The sequence below is a fragment of the Anser anser genome (genome assembly GCF_964211835.1).
Source record: "Anser anser genome assembly, chromosome: 1".
Classification (NCBI taxonomy): domain Eukaryota; kingdom Metazoa; phylum Chordata; class Aves; order Anseriformes; family Anatidae; genus Anser; species Anser anser.
The window spans coordinates 94,931,459-94,953,572 of record NC_139720.1 but is presented as its reverse complement, the minus strand read 5'-3'; the positions used below and the strand labels follow the sequence as shown (position 1 = coordinate 94,953,572).

Sequence of the window (22,114 nt, the reverse complement as noted above, 5' to 3'; positions counted from 1 at the left end):
ACCTTGTAAAAGCAGCATTTTTAGAAACACGTTTTAGAGAATCCAAACCAGTTGTATTCAGATCACTAGGATGAAAAACAAACTTGAGGCTCACTCCATCAGAGAGACAAGGCTCAGAGGGATCCCTATTAATCTGGAGTTACAACTCCCCAGACTCTATCTCTGCGTCGATAGCCACATTTAAAGGCTTCTTTGTCATAGCTTTGTTTTTCATTGGCTTCTGGGAGAATGCCCTGACATGAAACAAAGGCATGATAAAGGTTATCCCTATCCAAAGGGTTTCACTACTGTATGCAGCTCAAGGAAAAAATGATGACAGATGATGTAAAGCTGGGGTCAGAATATATGTGGTACGGGAGAGACAGAAGCAGTGCTTTATCTAGGCCCTGAAGGTCTCAGCTCTGGAGACAGTCTCCTAAGGCAGATGTCCTCCAGTATCCTCTACGAATTCACACGCTATGAATTCTTCACTCTAGACCCTGCTGGGAAAAGTAGTCTCCTCCTACTTGATTTACTGCAAAATTACTGATAAGGAAACCACACTGTAGTGGAACACGACCCTCAGCACAACAGAGATGAGATAGGCAGTGCATCTGCAGAGGGGAGATCACCGTCTTAGCCAAAGTTACAGAAAACAGAAATAGTGAAATAATCCAAGTCTGACAATATGGAAAACAGGATGCCCTTCAAATCAGAGATATTTTGCGTCCCACTGTTTTGTCTTTGGCAGCAGAAAGCATGTCCACATGCAATTAATACTACCAAACACAGACTGGCATAGCAAGAAAAAAAATATTGTCATGATAGTTTTATCTGTTTGCTTATTCTTCTGACTGACTGATCACTTACCTCAGCACTGGGAAGGACTGGAAGGCTGCACCAGGACTGTAATGGAAATAAAGCCCTGGGGAACAATTTTGATTATAATGGAGGTTTCAGCTGACTCAATTTTAATTAATCAGAGTAGCGCAACAGTCTGAATTCCCAGGTACCCCATTTCAACCTGCAGACTAACATGACTTGTTTTAGGGCATATTTTAACATTGTTCTAATAAATTCTTTAACAGTACTTTTAAGTCTCAGAGGTACTCTAATTTCTTCTTTATTTTTGTTATGGAAGCTTTCAACAGGCACTTCAACCACAAAACACTAAAATGATATGCCTGAAAAATGCCAAACATAGACTCAGAAACCAAATTCCTCTTCAATCCTTACATTAATTAAAAGCACAGTGAATTTTTTGATTGCAAAATAAAAAAGTGACTTTGTATTGATAAAACATTTTAATTTAAAATAGATGTCTATAATAAAGACAAGCCACAGTAAAATTTGGTTAAAATACTCAGCACAGACCCAGAATAATAATATTAGATATCATCTGCTATAGGAGAAAGCCAGAAATCGTCAAGGACAACAGAAAAGCAGGATGTTCAGGGTTCAACACACAGTGCAGTGTCTATATTATCTGCATGATCCATGCTTAAGTAAGCCAAGGCTTAAGGACTGACAAAACACGTGCAGTCTGAGAAACAGAGCAAACAAAGAACTCCAGATATGTAAGCTGTGTACTAATACATCATAAGACCCAGCAGAGATGATGTGATTTATATCTTTAAACTCACAAAGCACATAGTTTTTTCCTCTGCATTCTCCTCTGCATCCTGAATTCACCAGTGGTTTGCTACCGTACGGAAATGAGAATGGTAAATGAATTGTCCAGGACTCGCCCAGGTTGCACTGAGATGCTGCGCTCCCCACCCTCAGTTCAGTGCGACCTGCAGAGGTGCCTGTGTGCTGCCCCAACCTGGCAGCAGCTGTAGAAACTGAATCTTCCTCCAAGAGGGATTAAAAACAAACAAACAAACAACAACAAAAAAAAACCAACAGAAAAAGACCCAGACATTACAAAAAGACCAGGGGAAAATGCAAAGGCAGCAACCAAGCAGAGAGATCAAGCTAAATGCAAGAGGAGTGCAGGAGACACCTCTGAAGCGATGGCAGGAGGGGAATGAGGACAACACATGTAGAACCCTGAGCCTCTACTCTTTTCCACATCCATCATGGCAAAAATGCCTCATTTTCTACAGAAACAAACCTTTTCCTGTTCTTGATGTGGTGAGCATCACCTGCTCAGTGTGCAGCCCAGGGAACCCCTCCTTTGCCCCTGTGTGGGGGCAAGGCAGAGGGGGGTGACTCTTGCTGCTTTGAGGCACAGTCACAGAGCTGCGGTAGAAACAGACCTGCTCCTAGCAGTGCCTACCCCTGCTGAGAGGCAGGTGAGCCCCTGATTGCTGCACCGCTTGGCCAAACACAGCCCATCTCTGACTGCTGCCCACTTTTGTTACCTAGATCTTTTGAGAAGGCACCATAATTATGGCTCTTCCCTGTAAAAGAAAAGGCTGGGGGGGCAAACCAGAAAGCTACTTCCCATGTTCTCTTACACCAGTGTATTCGTAAAGTTGCCAAAGAAAAAAAGAAGAAAAAAAAGAAAGAAAAAAAAAAAGAAAAAACACCACCAACAAAAGAAAACAAAATATCAATTTAGATTGGTTTTCAAGGGTGCAAGAGTTCTGCGTAGGGAGAAGAAAAGGGTAGCTCATGTCTGTGTACAAGCAACAAAGCAAACACCTGATTTAATACAATGGTAATGACTTCCCTTTGACGATGGAAAAGGTACAGACCTAAACACCTGTCTCTGGCAAGGCATCTATTTCAGCAAGCACTACTTCCCCTTACTTTCTGCTAGCCTAACAGTACTACAGATACTCTATTTTACAGTTTTCATTGCCACAAATATTACAGGAATAAATTGCTGCAGGAAGTAACCACAGAACTGTGTAAAGGCAGTGACATCCTCAACTGCCTGTAAAATTACTCCAGACTGGAAAACAACCATTCATATTTAGCAGCAATTGTTTGCGAAAGCAATGCTTAGAGAGTTTAGATTGAAAACCTCTAAGAGGAGAAAGCATCAAAGTACTGCCAGAGAATGAGATTTAGGAGCTAACTTTTTGATGTGGGGAGGCAGTTTCTGCACAGATTTGCAAGCCTGAGGCATTTTTTTCCACACTGAGCAACCAACCCAGCACTTAGTTCAGATTTCAGAAGAGCTCAAGTGATGCATGTAACACCTGCTGTGTGCACTAACACTTCGCACTGTTCAAACCAGAAGGAAAAGAGCAGATGCTATTGATCTCCCTGCCTCAGGTTAAGCACCAGGAGTGGGAAATCCCCCACCAGGAACACCAGAACTCCCACAGCGCAGCCTCAAGTGATCTAGAATTTCCCTCCCAATTCTCTATTCTTGACTCACATCTTGTCTTTTAACTGCATCCAAGGATGAGCACAGGTAAAGAACGCAGCAAGCTTTCCCTGGGGCTGACCCCGAAAGCTACTTCACGATGGCAAGCCTGGGCAGATGCTAGCCAGGATCTCTGAAGAGAGCCCTAAAGAGCTTGAGCCTGCAAAGCCTCATCACTCCATAGCTCCAAACACTGCTGGCTGCTTACCAACCTCCTCAGCAATATCAAGAGCTGCTAATGTCCCAGCATCTTTCTACATGGCAGTAATTAAGAAAATGAAGATAAGCAAGCACTGTTTTTACTGCATTTTGTCGTTATTGTTTTAAAACCTAGAGAACCTGTGTGTGTGTTCCTTAGACTTTTCATGCATGTGCTGGGAGCGGAGACTGGGACTTTGAAACAACTGAATCATACCGATGCCTACACCAAGTAGGATGTGCAGGGGTGAGTGGGAAACGTCACGTGCAAGAGTCTTCAGGCTGTCTGCATGCAGCAAGTGCCTGCTGCAGTATCACTGGAAAAAGCCATTCAGCCATTGTGATCATTTTTAAGAGCAAGGAGACTACACACAAAAATACAGGGTGCTGAGGGGGAAAACATCTCAGACAAGGCAAGGCATTTTTTGATAGGATTGTACAGTTTCTGGCCTATTGTAACACCACATAAGAATGGCAGAAATTTTGCAGAGAATAACTTTTTGTCTCTAGCATTTGAGGAAGATGAGGATCATAGCTTCATTGCACAGGCCAGCATCAACAGGACGGTAACACACAGGGTGCAAGAGAGGAAGGTCCAAAGTCTCCAACCTGTGCTCAACACAGAAAGCATTCAAGAAATCAGACAGCTCTTTTTCTTAACCACCAAATCCAAATTGGGAAGCAGAAGTAACCGTAGAGGATTTTCATCCGAAGAACAGACCCTATTCTGGTCTGTCAGTCAAGACTGCTGTTAGCATGCCCTTCAGGAAGCTCACAGTACCCTCCTATTCTGCTATGCAAGTAGGAAACAAAGTTCCTTCTGCTGCAGTCCTGTGTTGAATTACGGGATCGTTTTTCAAGGAGAGTTTTTAAGTGAACAGCGCTAGGATTTGGACATGATCAGAGGTCTGCAGATCTGTCTGCTGCTTTCAACACAGTCAGCTACAAGGTGTGAGCAACTTGCCCGCAGAACCGAACAGGAGCCAGTGTGAGCCCGCCTCAGATGGTTCATCTCATTCCTACCAGGAGGCCCAAAGCAGGCAGCTGCTCCTCCTCACTGGGAGTGCTTGCAATGGCATCCCAGCAGATTAGGCTCTGTTCCCCATGAAGCTATACATTATTAATCTTATCTGAAGCAGACAGTGCTGACGCCCAGCTTCCTCAGTGTCTGGAAGAACACCAGCTGTCTCAAACTCAGCCCAAGGAAATGCACAGAACGTGCGCGAGTATCAAGAGGAAATGTATCTTAAAGCTTTGCAGGATTCAGAATCCCTCCCCTCTTTTTTTTCCTACACGTTACCAAATCGACTGCCTGGGATTTATACCCCACTCCGTGTCTCTGCATCCCTAGGTGTAAGAATACTTTTTTGTATTTTCCAGTTACGAGACACCTGTCCTACTTCCTCTCAGACAACGACCTGTCCCTACTGGCCCATCCATTTGATTTTGAGCATGGGTTACTGCAAGATTGGTTTTATCAGACCAACAGAAGAAGATGCCCAGATTATGCAGCTGGTGGAAGATACAGCAGCCCCCCTCCCAAAGCCCAGATATAGGCACTGTAAAGAAAATTACTGTACACAAAATAATTCCTTAGCTTCTACCTTGTAGAAATCCTTCAAGGAGTTGGTTCTAGGACTCAGTATTCTCCATGGTCCTTTTCCTTCATCAGCCTTGAGCGTTACAACCAACAAACACTACACGGTTCTTAGCATTGTGAATAAAAAGTTCATTTCCACTGAAGGGCAACCAAGTTGAGGAAGGACTTTTTACCTCAAACTTAATAAGTTGTCTATAAGGGTTACTGAATAACACTCATAGACATTCATGGTCATAAACCATTGGATGGCAAATTCCCAAAAACAGGAAAAAAATGAATCTGTACCGACTTACAGACCTTTCAAAGTCTCTAACAATCTCAAATAACCTTTAACAGTTATGTAGATATAGCATAGACTAGTGCAATACAAATACATGGCTTGGCAGGTAGATTAAGGCCTTTAAAAATTGAAGAACACTAAGCACCATAGCTAATTTTGTACCAGATACTTGTTTCTTGGACCCATTTTTTAATTTCAGGATGCAGTCCAGCAGTGAGTTGGTTTATGAACATTCAAACCAAGATACACATGCACAACCCACCCTCCCAAGAAAGACAGAGATCTCTGTTGTGGCACCATTACACACAAGGTAGAGCTACTTTTAAATAAAAACCATCCACTACAGGGTAATAAAATGATTTCCAAGAAGTTTTTGATCCCCTAAACTAGGGACCAAGACTTTGCTAGCAAGTGGGAAAGTGTTCTACAATTTGACATGTTACAGCCGAGTTGAGGAAAGATAAGTCAAGCAACCTGAATGGCTACCACGCACTCATTTTTACAGCAGAAATCGACACAACACGTTCACATCTAATGAAACCACATTATTCATTATTCTGGAAAATACACTAATTCTACTCACCATTTCCCACAGGTTTACAGCACTAATAAATCCAGATTTGTGTCATTAACCTCTAGAACTAATAACTGACTACCGGTAAGAGTGCAGTAGGTGGTGATGAAAGCAACAGAAACGCCCCATAATACGCGTGTTATTCCCTTTGTGTCAGGAGGCACTGTGTGGTAAGTGAATATTAACTTCAAAGACACAGCTCGTTTTACACAGCTGGCCTCTCCTATGAAAGCTGAATTTGGAGCATGTTGGTTTAGCAACATGCTCCCAAGACTTTTTCTGATCAGTAACTATAATGAAACACTATGGCTGAATAGTACTATCCTCACCCACTTCCATCATCAAAACAAGATGACATCATTACTTTTATTTTCTAAAGCTTGTTTTCGGCAAAGGAAGTCATCTGTTCTCCTAGGTACTGTATAGAAAGCGAGATTAGTAGATTAATCCATTTGTCTCCCCAAGAGTTCTGCTTTTTACATTGCCATATTTACCACATAGCTTCGGGCATGGCAGTTAAAGACTGTCTTAAATTTGTGCTTGCCTCAGATCTGTTTGACAGGGCTCTTTGTGCCTCTGGAAGTAGGCTGACGGTTTAGTAGCACGAAGTCCCGGGTTTAATCCTGGTATAAAGCATTTGAAAAAAATAAACATTTCCAAGTAGAAGGCTGAAAAATATTACACTTCCATACTCAAATTCCACAAGGCAAATCTACTTATCCCCGAGATAAATCTTTACATGTATATTTACCTGGCAAGTACATATGATGGTGTTTGACTAGACCTGTTTATCATTGCAGCAAAGGAGGCCTAGATAAACACATATAACGGGATCGGTTTAGCTAAAGCCCGTAGGCTTCCCACATTCTGAGGGTCTGACCCTCAGTCATTGTGTATTTCTAATACGACACATCCACTAAGCTTTCATCATAAGGCAATGACTGTAAATTTCCTCCATTACCTGATCTGCAATTAATTGGTGGTGTTAAGAGCCTAACGTCTCACATACCTGCGTTCAGCAATGGAGCCAAAATCTGCCTATATATGTAGGATGAAACAATTTAAATATACAACAAATAGAGAAAATTTGATTTTAATTACACTGGACACAGTATTTGTCCAAGCAAATGCACAAGGGGAATATGTTACAAACAAAGCAAACAAAAAAAATCCAAAAAAATTGGCACGTCAAAAGAGAATTATGGTCACGTCTCTCATGGTAGAAAGGTTGATAAAAAGAGTTCAGAATTGCTGCCAAGGTTTTTGTCATCCTGAATTTGTATTGGCTGTTCAGACACCGGTCACAAGATGTATAGAATAACACAACATTTAGTTTTGTACGGAACTGTTACTGCATGTAAAACTAAACAAGTTTGCTTTTTCTGTTGTTTTGTTTTGTTAAAACCAACCACCATTCAGCACATGTTTGGTAGAATACACATCTTTCAGGAGTCTTTTAATCAACCATAGCAATTTATAAACCCATTTCAAAAATAAATATTTAGAGGTCATGTAAGCAATGAACTCAAAGAATGGCTTACATCCAGGCATTGTGTAGACTGAATGATGTGATCCTCCAGACATCTTTCTGCCCATGTGGTGCCATCAAAGAATTTTATTTTTTTAAACATGACCAAAATTAAGGAAAGACAGAGATGTGAGGAACTGTAACTAACTGACTGATGGGGTCATGCGAGAGGGGTGAAATCCCCTACTCAACCGTGAGCCAGCAGAAAGGAGGGAATAAGATAAGACAAAAGGTTGGAGCAGCAATGGTGGCCAGATCTCTTCTTGGAAAGAGCTTAAGAACTGAATTAAAACAAAAGCCAACCCTCACACTTCTCCTCAGACTTCTGCTACTCTCTGCCCTCTTTTCTCCTCACTAGTCTGGAGAAGACTTACCAGACAGATGTTTTTTAATTGCCCACCTAGACATCGAGGTGCTCAAGGAAGGAGCTGAGGGCAGCTGGCAAAATACACAGTTCCACTAAACATCCTTCTTTGATCAAAGAACTTTCTGGGGGTCAAGGAAATGGGGGAAAAAAAGAAACAACACCTCACCATTGAGAAATGATTTCCCACTTCAGCCTAGAGAGCAACTCTTTAAGAAGAGCCATCGCTCCCTCAGTTCAGTAAGAGTACAAGGGATTCCTTCTGACTTTGGAGGCCATGCAGAAGGCCGCCTTCTACTACCTCGCCACCAACCATGCCAGGTCTCTGCACCAATTTGCAGCAATATACTTCGTTGTGCTACTCTGCTAAATTAGTTGCAGATGCTTCTGTAGTAAATCTTTCCTCAGCTGTGAGCTTCAGAAAAATGAACTGGAAAAGTCTGCTTCATAGGCTCCATGTCAGCCACAAAAAAACTGCATGAAACCATGAAGTCAAACACAAAGCCCCCTGGGGGATTCTGGAGCACTACTGTCACATCCTGATTTTCAAATTTCATCCACTCAGCTGAAAGGATGTTTAAAACCAACATTTCTGGGGACAAAGAAAATCTCATTTCATTCTTCTCTCATTATTGAAGTGTGGCTGAACCCTTCTATTCTCAGAACTGCCAAAAATAAATAAATGCTGCTACATGTAGGGAACTTTCAGCCTCAGAAGTGTAATTTCTCACAAGAACTTCTGAGCAACTGAAGATGTGGGAAAGGACATTATTACTTGCTCTCAGCTAGAGCAGTTGCTAATACGAATATATGGGCCTCTTTTAAGTCCGCTTGCACAAATGGTTAGCCTTTCAGTAAACAGCAGGGTAATTTATCACCAACCCCCCACACCTCCCTCCTTAGAAATGCCGTACACCTGAATACCACTTGTGAAAGCAGACCCCAGCTCAAGGCGAACATCATCTCGTGCCCTGCTGTGGATGTGAGCTCTGCTCCAGCCCCCGAGGTGCAGCTCCTTAACAGGGGGACAGGGGCCTTCGTGCTGGAGTTCTGCCCATCTCTGGGAAATGCCACCACACTGCCACTCCTGGCTCTCGTCTCCTTTCTCAGGTTTACCTCTACGGCTGAAAAGTTTATTTGGCATTCTAGCTCATCTATATCATCAGTTCAAACTTAAAGCATTAAAAACTTGCCAGTTAACTTTGGGTTTAAGGTCGAGATTGAGAAAGCTCACAAAACCCAGGATGCTCAAGCTACAGCTTAAAGCTACAAATTACAGCCCTTCTCCCAGCACCTTCTTGTCCTATTCGGACAAGAGGAAATGGCCTCAAGTTGTGCCAGGGGAGGTTTAGGTTGGATATTAGAAGAAATTTCTTCACTGAAAGAGTCATGAGGCATTGGAACAGGCTGCCCAGGGAAGTGGTTGAGTCACCATCCCTGGAGGTATTCAAAAGACGTGTAGATGTGGTGCTTAGGGACATGGTTCAGTGGTGGACTTGGCAGTGCTAGTTTAACGGTTGGACTTCATGATCTTAGAGGTCTTTTCCACCCTAAATGATTCTGTGATTCTGTACTTACAATAATAAATAAATAAATAAAAGAAATTTATCAGAAAAAACATATATAAAAGTAGAGTGAGTTTTCAGAGGACAGCCATAATCTATGCAAACATGTATGCTACAGCACAGGATGGTGAGATGATTTCCCTCAAATGTTACATGAAGTTGATGGCAAAGCCAGGAACAGAATGCAAATCTTGTTTATGTGGTACAACATCAATAAACCCATGTGTGGCTTTTCTGCTTATTTACTGTACGTGTCTCTAAGTCTACTTACTTTTCACATACTGATTATGCAAGACTGAGGTATGCTTTTCCCACACTTGGACGTGTGACATGTAACTGCTTGTTGTTATCACAGTGTGAATTACCATGAGAGTGGGAACCGTACCTCTGAACAGCCTGACTTTGTTCAGCTACAATCCTAAGCCTTTATGCTTGCAGCTAGAGTATGTCACTTATGAACGCCTTGTGGCCAAATAAGACAAATTCCACCTCCCCTTACTACTCTCCAAGTGCCCATGGCACCGAACCCCTCAACATAAATTTTGTGTGATGTTAGATGCACAGAAACGAACAGCCATCCAGCAACCCCTGTAGCAGCACACAGTTAGGGGATCTCAAACAGGCCAAGAAAGAGAAGCCACTGCTGTACTACCCCCTGCTTTGCACGTGGAAGATTCCTGTTTCTCAGGACATTGTAAAAAAGAAAAAAAAAAAGAAAAAAACAAACAAAAAAAACTTGTCCCACACAGAGCCCAGGAAAGCAGTCAGCACAATACGGTTCCCACTGCCCTCCCCATTTGCTTTGCTTTGTAGGGAAACGGGGCTTGTATGACCACAGAATCTGCCTGTATGTATATGTCAGTGTGCTGATCCCAGAATTTTAGTTTAGACCTACAGTCATATTACAACAGCATTTGACAAAGGGACAGAGAAAGCAAACTCTTGCAAGTTCTTACAAGTTTATGAAAATTATCAGGGAGGCGATGCTGTAATTCTCCCGGCTGAAGGAGTGGCTGGCACGTGAGGTCCCAGAGAGCATGGAGAATCCCAACAAATTCCTCAGCCATGGGAAAAGTTTCAGCTGCGGCTCACAATCAACCACTGGACACAAATTTATAGGAAAGTAGGCATGGTCAGCCCCACTGTTCAGAAAACTACTTGTCTGGCTAGGCAGTCATTGGAAGACATAATTATGCGAATGATTTATTCTATTTTTTCCTCTAAGAAATCTTTCCCAGCACTGAAGAAGGAGGGAGCAAAATGGTGGGTGACAAACACATTCGCTAGCACAAGAAGTACCTTTATAAAAGCAGATTTTGTGCTTTCTAATTTAAGAAGAAAAAAGCCAGTGACAGGGTGTGGCAAGAGATCCTGTTAGTTTCTAAGCTAGTTATTTTCAAATGTGTTGCATGTATATGCTTTCAAAACACAGAAATGCGTAACTTCTGGAAGGAGCACCGAGGCCGAGCTGACATACATGTTTGGGGATAGGGAGCTTATCTTCTTAAGGTCTGCACATGAGAGCAGAGAGATCTACTGCAAATGTCTTGATCACCAGCACTGGCTGTGGCTGTTTAAGGGGAGAAGGGGCAGACTGACCCCATTATCACCCCCATCCAAGATCTGTCCCTTAGTCGCCCTTGCCCTTTGCAGCCCCAGTGAACCAACCTAGCAATGCCCCATGACTCGTGCTGTTTACCCCTAACCTTGCTCCTGACAATCCAAGGCAGTCACAGAGGAAACACAAGGCACTGACCTGGCAAATCTGCAGGCACTTGTGGGAAGCAGGCGGTGACCTTTTCAGCCAGCAGAACTACTGCAGAAAGACAGTGCTTGAGCAAACCTTAACACATAATTGAAAACTTCCCCACTGGCACAATAATGAAAGGGAAGTCTATTTTCCACCAGCATTTTACTGTTCGAGGGTGTAACCTGAGTACAAAAGGATGTATGAACTTCAGCTTCCGGGCTGGAAGAGTCATGACAGAACCACAGCACACACGCTCATTTGTCCCGTCAGGAGTTCACTCAGACTTGGCCATGCACGTGCCAGGTTGTCCTCCACAGCAGCACTTCTCTGAGAGTCAGGTATTTAACAACGTTGACAGCACTTGGGACACAGGCAGCACAAAACAGAGGATGGGAGGCTCAGACACCCTGAGGGCTGTGAGGCACTGGCACGGGCTGCCCAGAGAAGCTGTGGATGCCCCATCCCTAGAGATATTCAAGACCAGGTTGGACGGCTTTGGGCAACCTGGTCTGGTGGGGGGTGTCCCTGCCCATGGTAGGGGGTTGGAACTGGATGGTCTGTAACGTCTCTTCCGACACAAACCATTCTGTGATTCTGTGACACATCGCTGTGCTGCGCAGAAGGTCTCCGTGGTTAGTGAGAACAGTCTTGCCATGCTTTCTCTTGAACCTTTGTCCTCCAAGAATCTGAACAGACAGTATGGCAGGAGAGCTGCGGGCTCCGTGCAGCACCATCCACATAGAACTCTCTCAACTCTGACAGGCTTGGGGCTGTGACTGTGTCCCTGGGGAGCCTGCTCCAGTGCGCAACAACCCTCTCAGTGAAGAACCGCAGCTCCCACATGCCTCTCCTGCATCAAGTCTTGATACCTAATACCACTGCCCCTTTTCCATGCCCATACAGCTTCCTTTAACTACCCCCCGTAAAACCATGAATACTGTTTTTCACAAGTAGAAATTACCCACATCGACGTAATTCTTATATCACTTTCATAATATTAAAAAAAAGCTTGCAGTCTCTTGCCAGCAATAAAAGATGTCAACATCACCAAAAAGCGATCTAGCTATTATGAATGTAAGCGATAGCACTAAAAATATCTTTGTACTCCAACCCTCCATTACTCAATCTCTATCTATAAATACTTTAATGGGATTTATTCCATTTATTTTCTAGTTTCCCAGGTGATGACATGACAGACCTTCAACCTGGTCTTGCGCAACAAGCATAGGAGAGGTCAAAGAATTGGCAATAACAAACTGTTTGAGAGCCAGCAACAGCAAGAGGGAGTTCAGATACTTGATGACAATGCACTAACACAAATATATGTTTCCCTCCGCAAGGACTCCAGCATTAAAAAAAAAAAAAGGGGGGGGGGAAAAAGTTTTAGGAAGAGATCCTTCACGCCATTATCTCCTAGACTGTTTGATCTGGTTACCTAACTACAGTCTGAATGACTGGCATTTATCTGCAACTAACCTGCAAGAAGGACGAAGATCTGGTGTATCAAGTCTGCAGGATGGATCACAATACAACAATTCCTACATCTCTGAAATTTGTAATAAACAATCTGGCAAAGACCTCAGTTAAATGTTTTTGCCCTGTTCTTCACATGCAATTGCACTCCCCAAATCGACAGCCATTTCTCTATTTAGGATTTCGGGACGAATCATCCCATCTCCTGTCGTACAAGGCTTTGAGCATGCTTGCCACTGCCAGCATGCCCACTGTGTGCTTCCTCTGTTGCATGCCATGTGCCAACTGCTCAAGTGAAGCTCTTCTGGTGGGGCTGGGTCATGACACTGGCAGTGAACTTGTGCTCCAGGGGGAATGCATAGCAAGCCAAATCCCTGATGTGAGAAGTGTGCCAGAAAGATGGGGATGGGAGAATGCTTCTCCCCAGTACTAATGAGAATTTGAAAAGGCTTGACTTTGACATAGAGAAATGAAAGGGCTCTTTTTTTCTTTTCTTAATATACTCCTCTGTTCACACACTCCTGCACAGCAACGTGACAATCCTTCATGGGAAGCTCAACAAAACACTTCAACTTCTCTTTGCCAGGGACAGCTTGGTTAGGTTACCAGAACACAGGAATCTACATGGAAGAAAAAAGCAGCAAAATGTTTATAAAACGTCCATTTAAATCCAGGCTGGTGCTCCGTGCTCAGTAACACCTTGCGTGGCTGCTCCTGTCAGTGAGGCAACAGAAGAGGTGTTATTAAGGGCCTGTTCTTCAGCCATGCTCTAAAATCCCCCAGTATTATGCAAGCCTGCCCGTCAGCCACCTTGTTCTGCTTGCAAGCAAACCCAACTCAAGTAACCTGAGTAGACATTAGCAACTCAACACTCACCGCAGTTTCATGTCGTGGTCTGACCAAGCGGCACAAGCACTTAACCACAACCTTTAACAACAGCAATGCTACGCATACTAATCCCTCACTGATATTTCATGTCAGCTCCCAACATGAATCAGCACAGACAGCGATGGATTTGGCTTAACAAGCCGAGTCAATTGTGCTTGCACTTTTTTGGAGCAAGGGAGCTTATCGTTCCTAGCGAAATCACAGAAGGATGCTGACTGCAGCCTGCCAACCTCCTCCCAGTGGTGCCTTGCCAGGGCTAACGTGCAGCCGGGCCGTCGCCACTAGGGCTGCCCGAAAGGCTTGGACATTCCCTTCGGGGAAAAACACCTCAGGAGTTGATGTCATTTACACGTTACCTGACTCTGATGAGCAAACTTGCCCGCGGCCAAGCACAACACAACAGTGACACTTTGAAAGAAGTGTTCAGGACGTGTTTTTCATTACCACAGTCAGCCCAAACACTCCATGGCCTCCACCTTATCCCACTGTGCCACAGCCATTAACAAGCTGTAGGGATAGCGACACATGGATGACGAAAACATTCCACCAGCAGGCTGGACTACACTGAAAATCTTGTGGGAATGTCAAGTTAGATATTTTCCATACCCTGAAGTGCTTTCTTGTGGCACATTAGACTTTCCAATCCTTTTCTTTTTTTTCTTTAATTAACTACTGTGCTCGAGCTTCCTGGGGCTTCTTTTTTGCAGCAAGGCAGAACTTCAGAAGTCTAGAAAAATAAAAAAGCAATAACTCTTCAAATATTTTTCCCACCAAAAAGAAAGCATTTTTCCTCATATCCTCTGATTGTTTCCCCCTGTATCTTCCATGTTCTAAAATACTGACAGCATAAACAGACGGCCTAACTAATCAGAACCTCAGTCACAACAACCACAAAGAACTCAAAACATTAAATGCCGATGCCACAGGTTTCTAACACCAGCTCTGCTCGGAAGAACTGCTGTATTCTTGCATGATCAAACCTTAATACAGCGTCAAATTTCTCAGATATCCAGTGGGTGAGATGAATGAAATATAAGCTCAAAGATCTCAGGTCCAGGGCGAGGTGAAATCCTGAGGCAGTGTGGCATAGCAATGTGTGCAGCCAAGAGGGCACAGGAAAATAATTCATTTGACTTCTCCATCCAGAAAGGCTTTGAGAGGTATCCACAGCTGCTGGCTTAACAGAAGGAGCTGTGGATGACATCTATCCAAAGCAAGGCTCCTACTCACTCATCTAGAATAGAAGCAAAAGTCTTTTAACCACCTCATTTAAAAGCAAAATTATTGGAGGATGACTGTTCTTGTTGGGCATGCCAATAAACTGATAGATATGCCAGCACTTACGGACTTGGCTATCTCTAGGCAGGACATTGCACAGTGTCACTTCTAAAACAAGGTCAGTTATTTCCTTCCAACTGGTATGTGAAAGCTGCCAATAGCAATAACAAAAGTATTCAAGAAGGAAAAAAGAAGCACAAACATGGGGATTAGCTGGAAATTTAGACAGCAATTTTTTATTACTATTACTATTTTTAATTGCAAACGGAGTCAGAACACATTCTCTTAGTGACAATGTAATTTAAGCAGTCTATTATTCAGTATTATGTCAAACCAACAGACTGCAAGACCTTAACCTCCGTCTCAGGTTCACTCTCCTATCCCACCCCCAATATACTTGTTCCAAAAAAACACTATATTTAATCCCTGAGTGTATAAAACAGATAACATAAATGCTATTGTACTCAACTTTAGGGAATTCTACAGTACTCTTGAAATGTCTAAGGAAACTCCTGCTGGGATAATATTTAAGACTCTAGTCCCCAAAGCAACATTTCTCAAATGACCTCAAGCCTAAAGTTACCTAAGTTGCATCAAAGCTGCTCAGACATGTTGTTGCTGGCATCAGCTCAAGTTCTTTTAAAACATAGTTGAGATGTGCAATAAATAGAGAACAATGAAGTCAGCACATGTGAAAGAATTTAAAAAGTTGCCTATCAGAAAAAACAAGGCAGAGTTTGCATGTAAATGGGAGCAATAATTTTAAAGGGTGTCTGAGTGCCCTGCTCGCTTGCAACCTGCTCAGCCGTTACGCTCTTCTAAGTATTGCATGTCCTACCCTTTAGCTGTGTTAAGATGCTACTGATCCAGATACCAAGATACATGTTAATACACAACCTGCCAGAGGTGTTTGAAATTCCATCTGATCCTCATCAAAGAACAAAATTCCTTGCCCTTATTACAGTGTGTAAAAAGTTACCAAATGCCCCAGAGCAGGATGGCTACCTCCCTTGAACACCGTCTTCCCCACATCATAATACCATCAGCGTCAGGTGAACTATATGGGTTCCCCATGCTATCTTCATCTTTCAATAGTGGCTTTGAACCAAGAATTTTACTATTGAAGAACAAGTACGGAAGGGCTGAATCCCAAGATAAGTAAGCAGCAGGGCTGACCTCATAAGCTGTTCCCTAGGGCATACCATTGGGATTGCATGAGGTTCCTGGAAATATATGAAAAACAGACATTGAGGTTTTACCATTCATAGGCAGGAAGTAAACAATGTTTAGCAAGAATTAAATGCACTTATTATTCAAAGAAATTTAATACACATACAGACCAGGCTGGGGTTAAAGTGATACTCAGATCCAATATGGGAACACAGCAGGAGCAGGTTATAGCAAAATCCACCCGTGTAGCTTACGCACATGTGCACACTTGTGAACATTTATAGAAAACTACAGGCACAGCTAACCAACGTTGAAGAAACATAGGCACTACATTAGAAAAATAAGAATTACAGAAGCACTTAGTGTTGTTCAAATCCACTCCCAGAGAATTTAGGAGGAAAAAAATATCACCAAACCTTCAAAACAAACAATCCACTTCAGTGGGAAGAAAATCAAGCTAGTGATGAGTACTTCTGAATACCCTCTCATCCTACTAAAATGCTTTGCAGAGAACAAGCCGTGTGAGCCATGAAGCATTTCATCTTTTGTCTGCTTTGAGGTCACATGCTGAGGAGCCTCACCCCTGAGTTTCCCCCTTGACACATGGAAGAAATCTACTGTAATATATTTGAAGTATGAGCTTTAATCATTCTCTAATACTGAAGATTATCCTTCTGTTCTAATTTGCCATAGACTTTCGAGGCAAATTCATTGTATAATGAAAAGTTTCAGAAACACCAACAATACAGAAGTGCCTAGAATTTACTGCCTATCACTGCAGGAAGCCACAATCCTATACTGAAATTTCTTCAGATTTTTTTCCTGTTGTGATGACCTCAAGGACAAGTACTCTGAACCTTAAAACAAAGGCACCTCACCTGCCTAAGCTGCAGCATTAGGGCCCACAGTTGGAGGTGTTAGACACAGTCCTTATTTTGCATACTCCACTATAAGCTCACGTGGACCAGACTAATGGTACATATCAAAGACAATAGGGGTCTTGCACTGGGCCTCTGCCATCTAGATTGCTGGAAAACTCCACTAATTTCACACTAACTAGCACTAAATTAATGGATCACCAATTGTATTTTAGGCTGCCCTCTCAGGCTTAAAATGAAGTAAAATCAGAACAACGATACTGAACCAGCAGAACATCTGAGTGAATATGCCAACAGAAAATATTGTATTGATCTTTTTATTCCTCTGCTTGGTTTAAGAAGGTTTAGACGTTTAGATTATCCCCCCTCTAGTTTTTTTTCCCCAGTAAGCTGCAGCTGAGGAAGACTGAAGTACTCAATACTTTGAGCTCAACATTGCTGTGTTTTTCCCCCTTAGAGATAAATTAACTACTAAGAAAGAAATCATCTTAAAAGTACAATACTCATTTTCTTCTAGTATCTTACACCAGAATAACTCAAAAAGCTGCATGTACTTTTTAATGCACTTATCAACCACAAATCCGGAAAACTGGACTTGCAACTACTGAGTCTTTCACAAGAGCTATCAGTTCTTGGTGAAAAACCTTTTTTTGTTTGTTTGTTTTCAGGAACCAAAAGAAATAGCTTTTGGGACCCCAGAAAGAGAAAGAAAATCAGCTTTTAATCAGTCCCATCTCATGCAGCCAAAGTCTCACCTCTGTCTAATAAGGAAAAAATGCTCTTGATGTAGCCACACTGCACTACACTGGGATCTGGGTGTTATTCTGGTGCATGGACTGCTTGATTCACAAAACCCTGAAATTCTATGAAAAAGCTGATGGGTCAAACATCTTCATGTGTCACATACACCACCAGGGCACTGAGAACCTCTCAGCTGTGAGTGCAAACAGTACAGAACTTAAGTATCCACATTAGGATTTGCAAGAGAACAGACAACCAGTCCCAATGTGTCCCAAGGCTGATCTGTTGTTCCATCACCCTGGCTTTATAATCCTAAATAGAATTGAAATAAACCCAGCTCAAAGCAAGGTTCTGAAAATTCAGCATACTAAAAAGTTGTTCTAATGTCCTAAGAGGCGCATATAAAACAGGAAAACAAATATTAGCAATTAGGTTTTAGGGACTGTGATCTCACACATGAAAAAAAAAAAACATTTTCAACCTAAGTCAATGGAATTATATCCATTGACATGAAAACACAACATGGCACTCAAAAAAAATACCATAAATCTTAAAATCCCCAGATACAACCTCTGTGGCCAGTGTCTATATTAGCCACATGTGCATTATCCTGAAAGGAGGTTTCAATTATTTTTATAGTGAGATAATGTTCCCTTGACTATCTTAAAGTCTTAGTAGCACATAACAATTAAATTTCATTCTTTAGAAGACAATAGCAAACATCTGCAACTTTGAATCTATTCAAGAACTAGCAATTTTCCCATTTTCTTCCTGAGAAGGGTGACATCTCTCTGACTTTTCCACAATACCATAAAGCTACTGACAAGCTACATACAAGAATTTGAGGGGGAAGCAGGGGGAAGTCTTCTCTGACGCCAAGTCCAAGCTGGAAGTTTTGCACTTTGCCAGTTGCAAGAAAAATGGGAAACAAAACACTTCATTTGTAATAAAGTATCAGCTAACACCCTTAGCAGAAGGAAACCCAGACCTCACCAGCCAAATCTGACTTTCACTCTGTGAACTAAAAATATATTTGCAGAGGTTTGTTAATATGGTTGACCTCAAAATTTGGAACTTTCTTCCTTCCAGATGCAAAATAGCTCAAGATTCTGCGTTTTCAGGGATAGATCCAAAGGCCCCTCTACCGTCTAGTCCCTACTGAATTTAATCACCAAGCATTAGCGAATACAGCCAATTCTAGAAACTAAGGAACCAGTTATCCCCACTTTTGGATATAAAACTGAGCAGTTAGTCTCTTCTGTGTTTTCTATGATATACTTTACAGTACTGCTATGCAAGCTTTAGCACATTGCATGATGCCAACACTGACCTTTCCCAGCAAAGCTCTCCTCTGTTTGATCCTAATAATTAGAGGAAAGAAAATAGGACAATTATCAGGACAGAGATCAAATTTAGGTTCTTCTTTCCTCATCTCCACTTTTAAGATGATGTTAAAAACCACAAAAAGGTATGAGACTACACATATTTAGTAATGAAGAGAAGCACCGAAAAGGTACCATGAAGGTGGCTATAAAAAAAGACTACCTAAAGCTTGTTTCACCAGAGGAGAAACTGACATATATATTAGCCAGCAACAGCACTACAAGTCAAGCTGAATGCTCACAGCTAATCCAAACTGCAATTTGATTTGTCTGTGCTAGAAACTGAAGAAAAAATATTTCAGGCTGTTGGCTGTTTCTTTTTTTTTTTTTTTTTTAAAGTTACTGTCCAGTAACTAAGGATTGCTTGGATGACATCATTGTAATGTTTACCATGCCATGACTGTGTGTAGGAACACTCAGGCAAGCCACATTCCTTTCAGGACTTCCAGCACCAGCAGCAGTGTCCTCAGACCTTCTTCCCTATGGGCATGTGATTAAAAGAATCAGTGGATCACACCAGTTTCTTTAAAATGTATAATTATCTAATTTTCCTAGCAAAACCTCAGGGCAAACAGACAGGAAGGTTAGTTGTGTTTGCGCATAAAGAAAATAGACTCAATTTACTGGAGAATGATGTTCTCTTTCTCCTCTAAATGACGGTTCACCTGCATGGTTACCGTTAGTATGTCCTTCCCCTGCCTACCTCACCTGAAATAGGGTATCTGAAAGTCCAGCAGCACAGTGACCACTGAGCCCTTTTGCAGCAAAACCCAAATCCCACCTGATGTCCTTTACAACAGTGCTTAGCAGAGATGCACACCTTGTAAGCAGCCCTGCAGATCTTGGGACAGGGAATATTCATTTAGAGAAGCTAATGGAGGTTACTTGCATTCACGGAAGGAAAGAATCCCAGTCCCCACTAGCAGCTCTAGCACACTAATATCAATGTACAAATTACAATCTGCCACACAATGGGACCACCTCCAAGCAGAGCCAGTGGTATAGAAGAGCCCTTTTAACACAGAAATGTAGAGCAATTCATTCTCCTACAGCTTAAACTCATTGTGGGTGGTTGGAGAAAGCATACTTTCTACCAGCAATATGGACAATCTTCAGGCAAGGATGTTAGCGCCTGAGAAGAGGGGAGGGGAGCAAAGGAAACCAGCTTCATTTCCTGACATGACATGGAACTTGACGTGCTTTTCAAGGCAGTTAGTCAGTCCAGGAGAAATGCTACCTCTGGGAAAATGGCTGTGTAATGGGGACACAGCACTGAGCAGGTCAGCCTCAACCTCTTCAGATTTCCTTTTTTTAGCAGAAATCATGCCCCCCCCCCCCCCCCCCCCAAAAAAAAACTAATCCTCTTCAAAATATAAGGGAACAGGCAGCCTTGCATTCATTTTCTTGTGAGAAATTCCAAGACCCAATTAAGTTACCAGAGATCTATACCAGATCATTCAGAAACTGAACTATAACCTGCAGTTACAGAGGCAAAGATGATGCATTTCTACATGTGTATTAGCACAGAAACGTACAGTGTACAGTGTAACACAGGTTCAGAAAAACAAACCTCCTTTTAGATGTAGGGCTGAAATGACCTCAAAACAAAAATTATCCAGATTAAATAGGCACCTTTTGAAGCCCCAGATATGAACCTGTGACCCCTGGCTGACAGGGACCTACCTGTGAGACGTGTGGAGAACCACAAGGGCTCGACAAGCACACCTCGCGGCCTAGTGTCCCCTGAAGCCACTGAATGAGACTTGCTAAGAACAAGGATTTAAACCAGGCTGTGGGAGCATGGCTCACCAAGAACAGGGTGTCTGTGGGGCAGCAGACAGCCCAGTGATGTGCACTGCACAGAAGATCAGGCCAGTGGAGTCACAGAAAGCGGCAGGGCTGGAGGGGCTCTCACCCACACAGCCAGGCAAGGCTCCACCAGGCCCTGCCTGACTGGTGCAAACCCAGGACAGGACGGACCTGAACAGGCTGAAGGTATGAAGGATCAGGAGTGCAGGGAGATGCAGATACGTGGGATGACCTACAGGGAACACAGCGTCTGCTTTCCAAAACTACCCAGTGAGTCACCAGGGTGGAAAACACAGCGTCTGCTCTAGTCCTTCTGAGGAAGGAGCCATTTGCAAGGCTCTAATTGGCCTCAGTGGGGATCCCTCGTTAGTCATCACGGTTCGCTGTGAAGCGGAGGTACTTTCTGTGAATGGCCAAACCACAGCGATGAAACAGATTTCTTCAAGACTGAGAGACGTGAAGCAATCCCCTGCCACAACAAAGATACTATCAGCTACTGTCATCATCCTGCATTTTCATTTGTGAGCGAAGATGCTCAGTCTGACCGCTTCTGTGTCAAACGGAAGAAAATGGCCTGCTGAGAAGGAAGCTTTGGATTTTTTCTTGGCAATGCGCTCTGGCCCTGGGCTCCAAACTCTGACACACCACATGTAAGCAGATTATGCTCTTCACCCAGCATACAAGGAGCTGCATCTCCTCAGCAAGAAATGGAGCTCTCATAGCTAACATCTAGCTACAACGCAGCTATGTAAAAAAACCAAACCAAACCAAACCCAGAGACTGGAAACTGAGCCATCAAACAGGCAACATGTATTAAAAGCTACAAAGATGGTAAAAACATTAAAATTCACAAAAGAAGCGACATTAATCGGAAAGGCTTGGGTAACCTCCAGCAAAGAGCAGCAAATCACAAGCGAGCTCTGTCTCGTCAAGACAAGAAGAGGAGGCAGCAGGCGAGGGCAGCACCATCCACTCGCTGCCAGTGCACAGGACACGGACTAGGGAGGTTGACTGGGATCGCTCCTTGTAGGCATGGCTAGCTCCAATGTGTCTCCAGCTCCAAGGGCTGCATGCACACGCACAAAGGGACAAGATACCAACAGGCAATTGTGCATGAGCACAATTGTGGAGAGCATGCTTTCCCCCTGCCAGATATAGCTTAGAGTTGCAGCTGTTTGATTTTTACCTCATTTCAAAGACGAGCTAGCACATTAGGACAAATTCCCGAGGCATGGTGATTCACTGGCAAGGATGAAGGGTCCCAGCAGGATTCTCCATGCATAGGGATGAAACTTCTGTAGCTTTTCTTCTGGGGTCCCCTTTGACACTCATCTA

General features: G+C 42.9%; 2 protein-coding genes across 8 annotated transcripts in view; one reads left to right on the top strand and one right to left on the bottom strand.

The window, feature by feature from the left end:
* The window catches only part of CMSS1 (cms1 ribosomal small subunit homolog), a 239,393-nt gene that overhangs the window by 38,877 nt on the left and 178,402 nt on the right, over positions 1 to 22,114 (bottom strand). The window contains exon 1 of one of the 7 annotated variants that reach the window (XM_083820379.1): positions 14,128 to 14,238. The exons of 5 other annotated variants lie outside the window; for them this stretch is intronic. In XM_083820379.1, the coding sequence (XP_083676505.1) occupies positions 14,128 to 14,152 (25 nt within the window). In that variant the 5' untranslated portion in view covers positions 14,153 to 14,238. Of the gene's footprint in view, positions 1 to 2,095; positions 2,139 to 14,127; positions 14,239 to 22,114 lie in introns of those variants that run through there. One more of the 7 variants, XM_083820378.1, reaches the window with a different exon arrangement.
* FILIP1L (filamin A interacting protein 1 like) overlaps positions 1 to 22,114 on the top strand; it is a 205,311-nt gene that overhangs the window by 6,549 nt on the left and 176,648 nt on the right. The gene's annotated exons all lie outside the window — the stretch shown is intronic.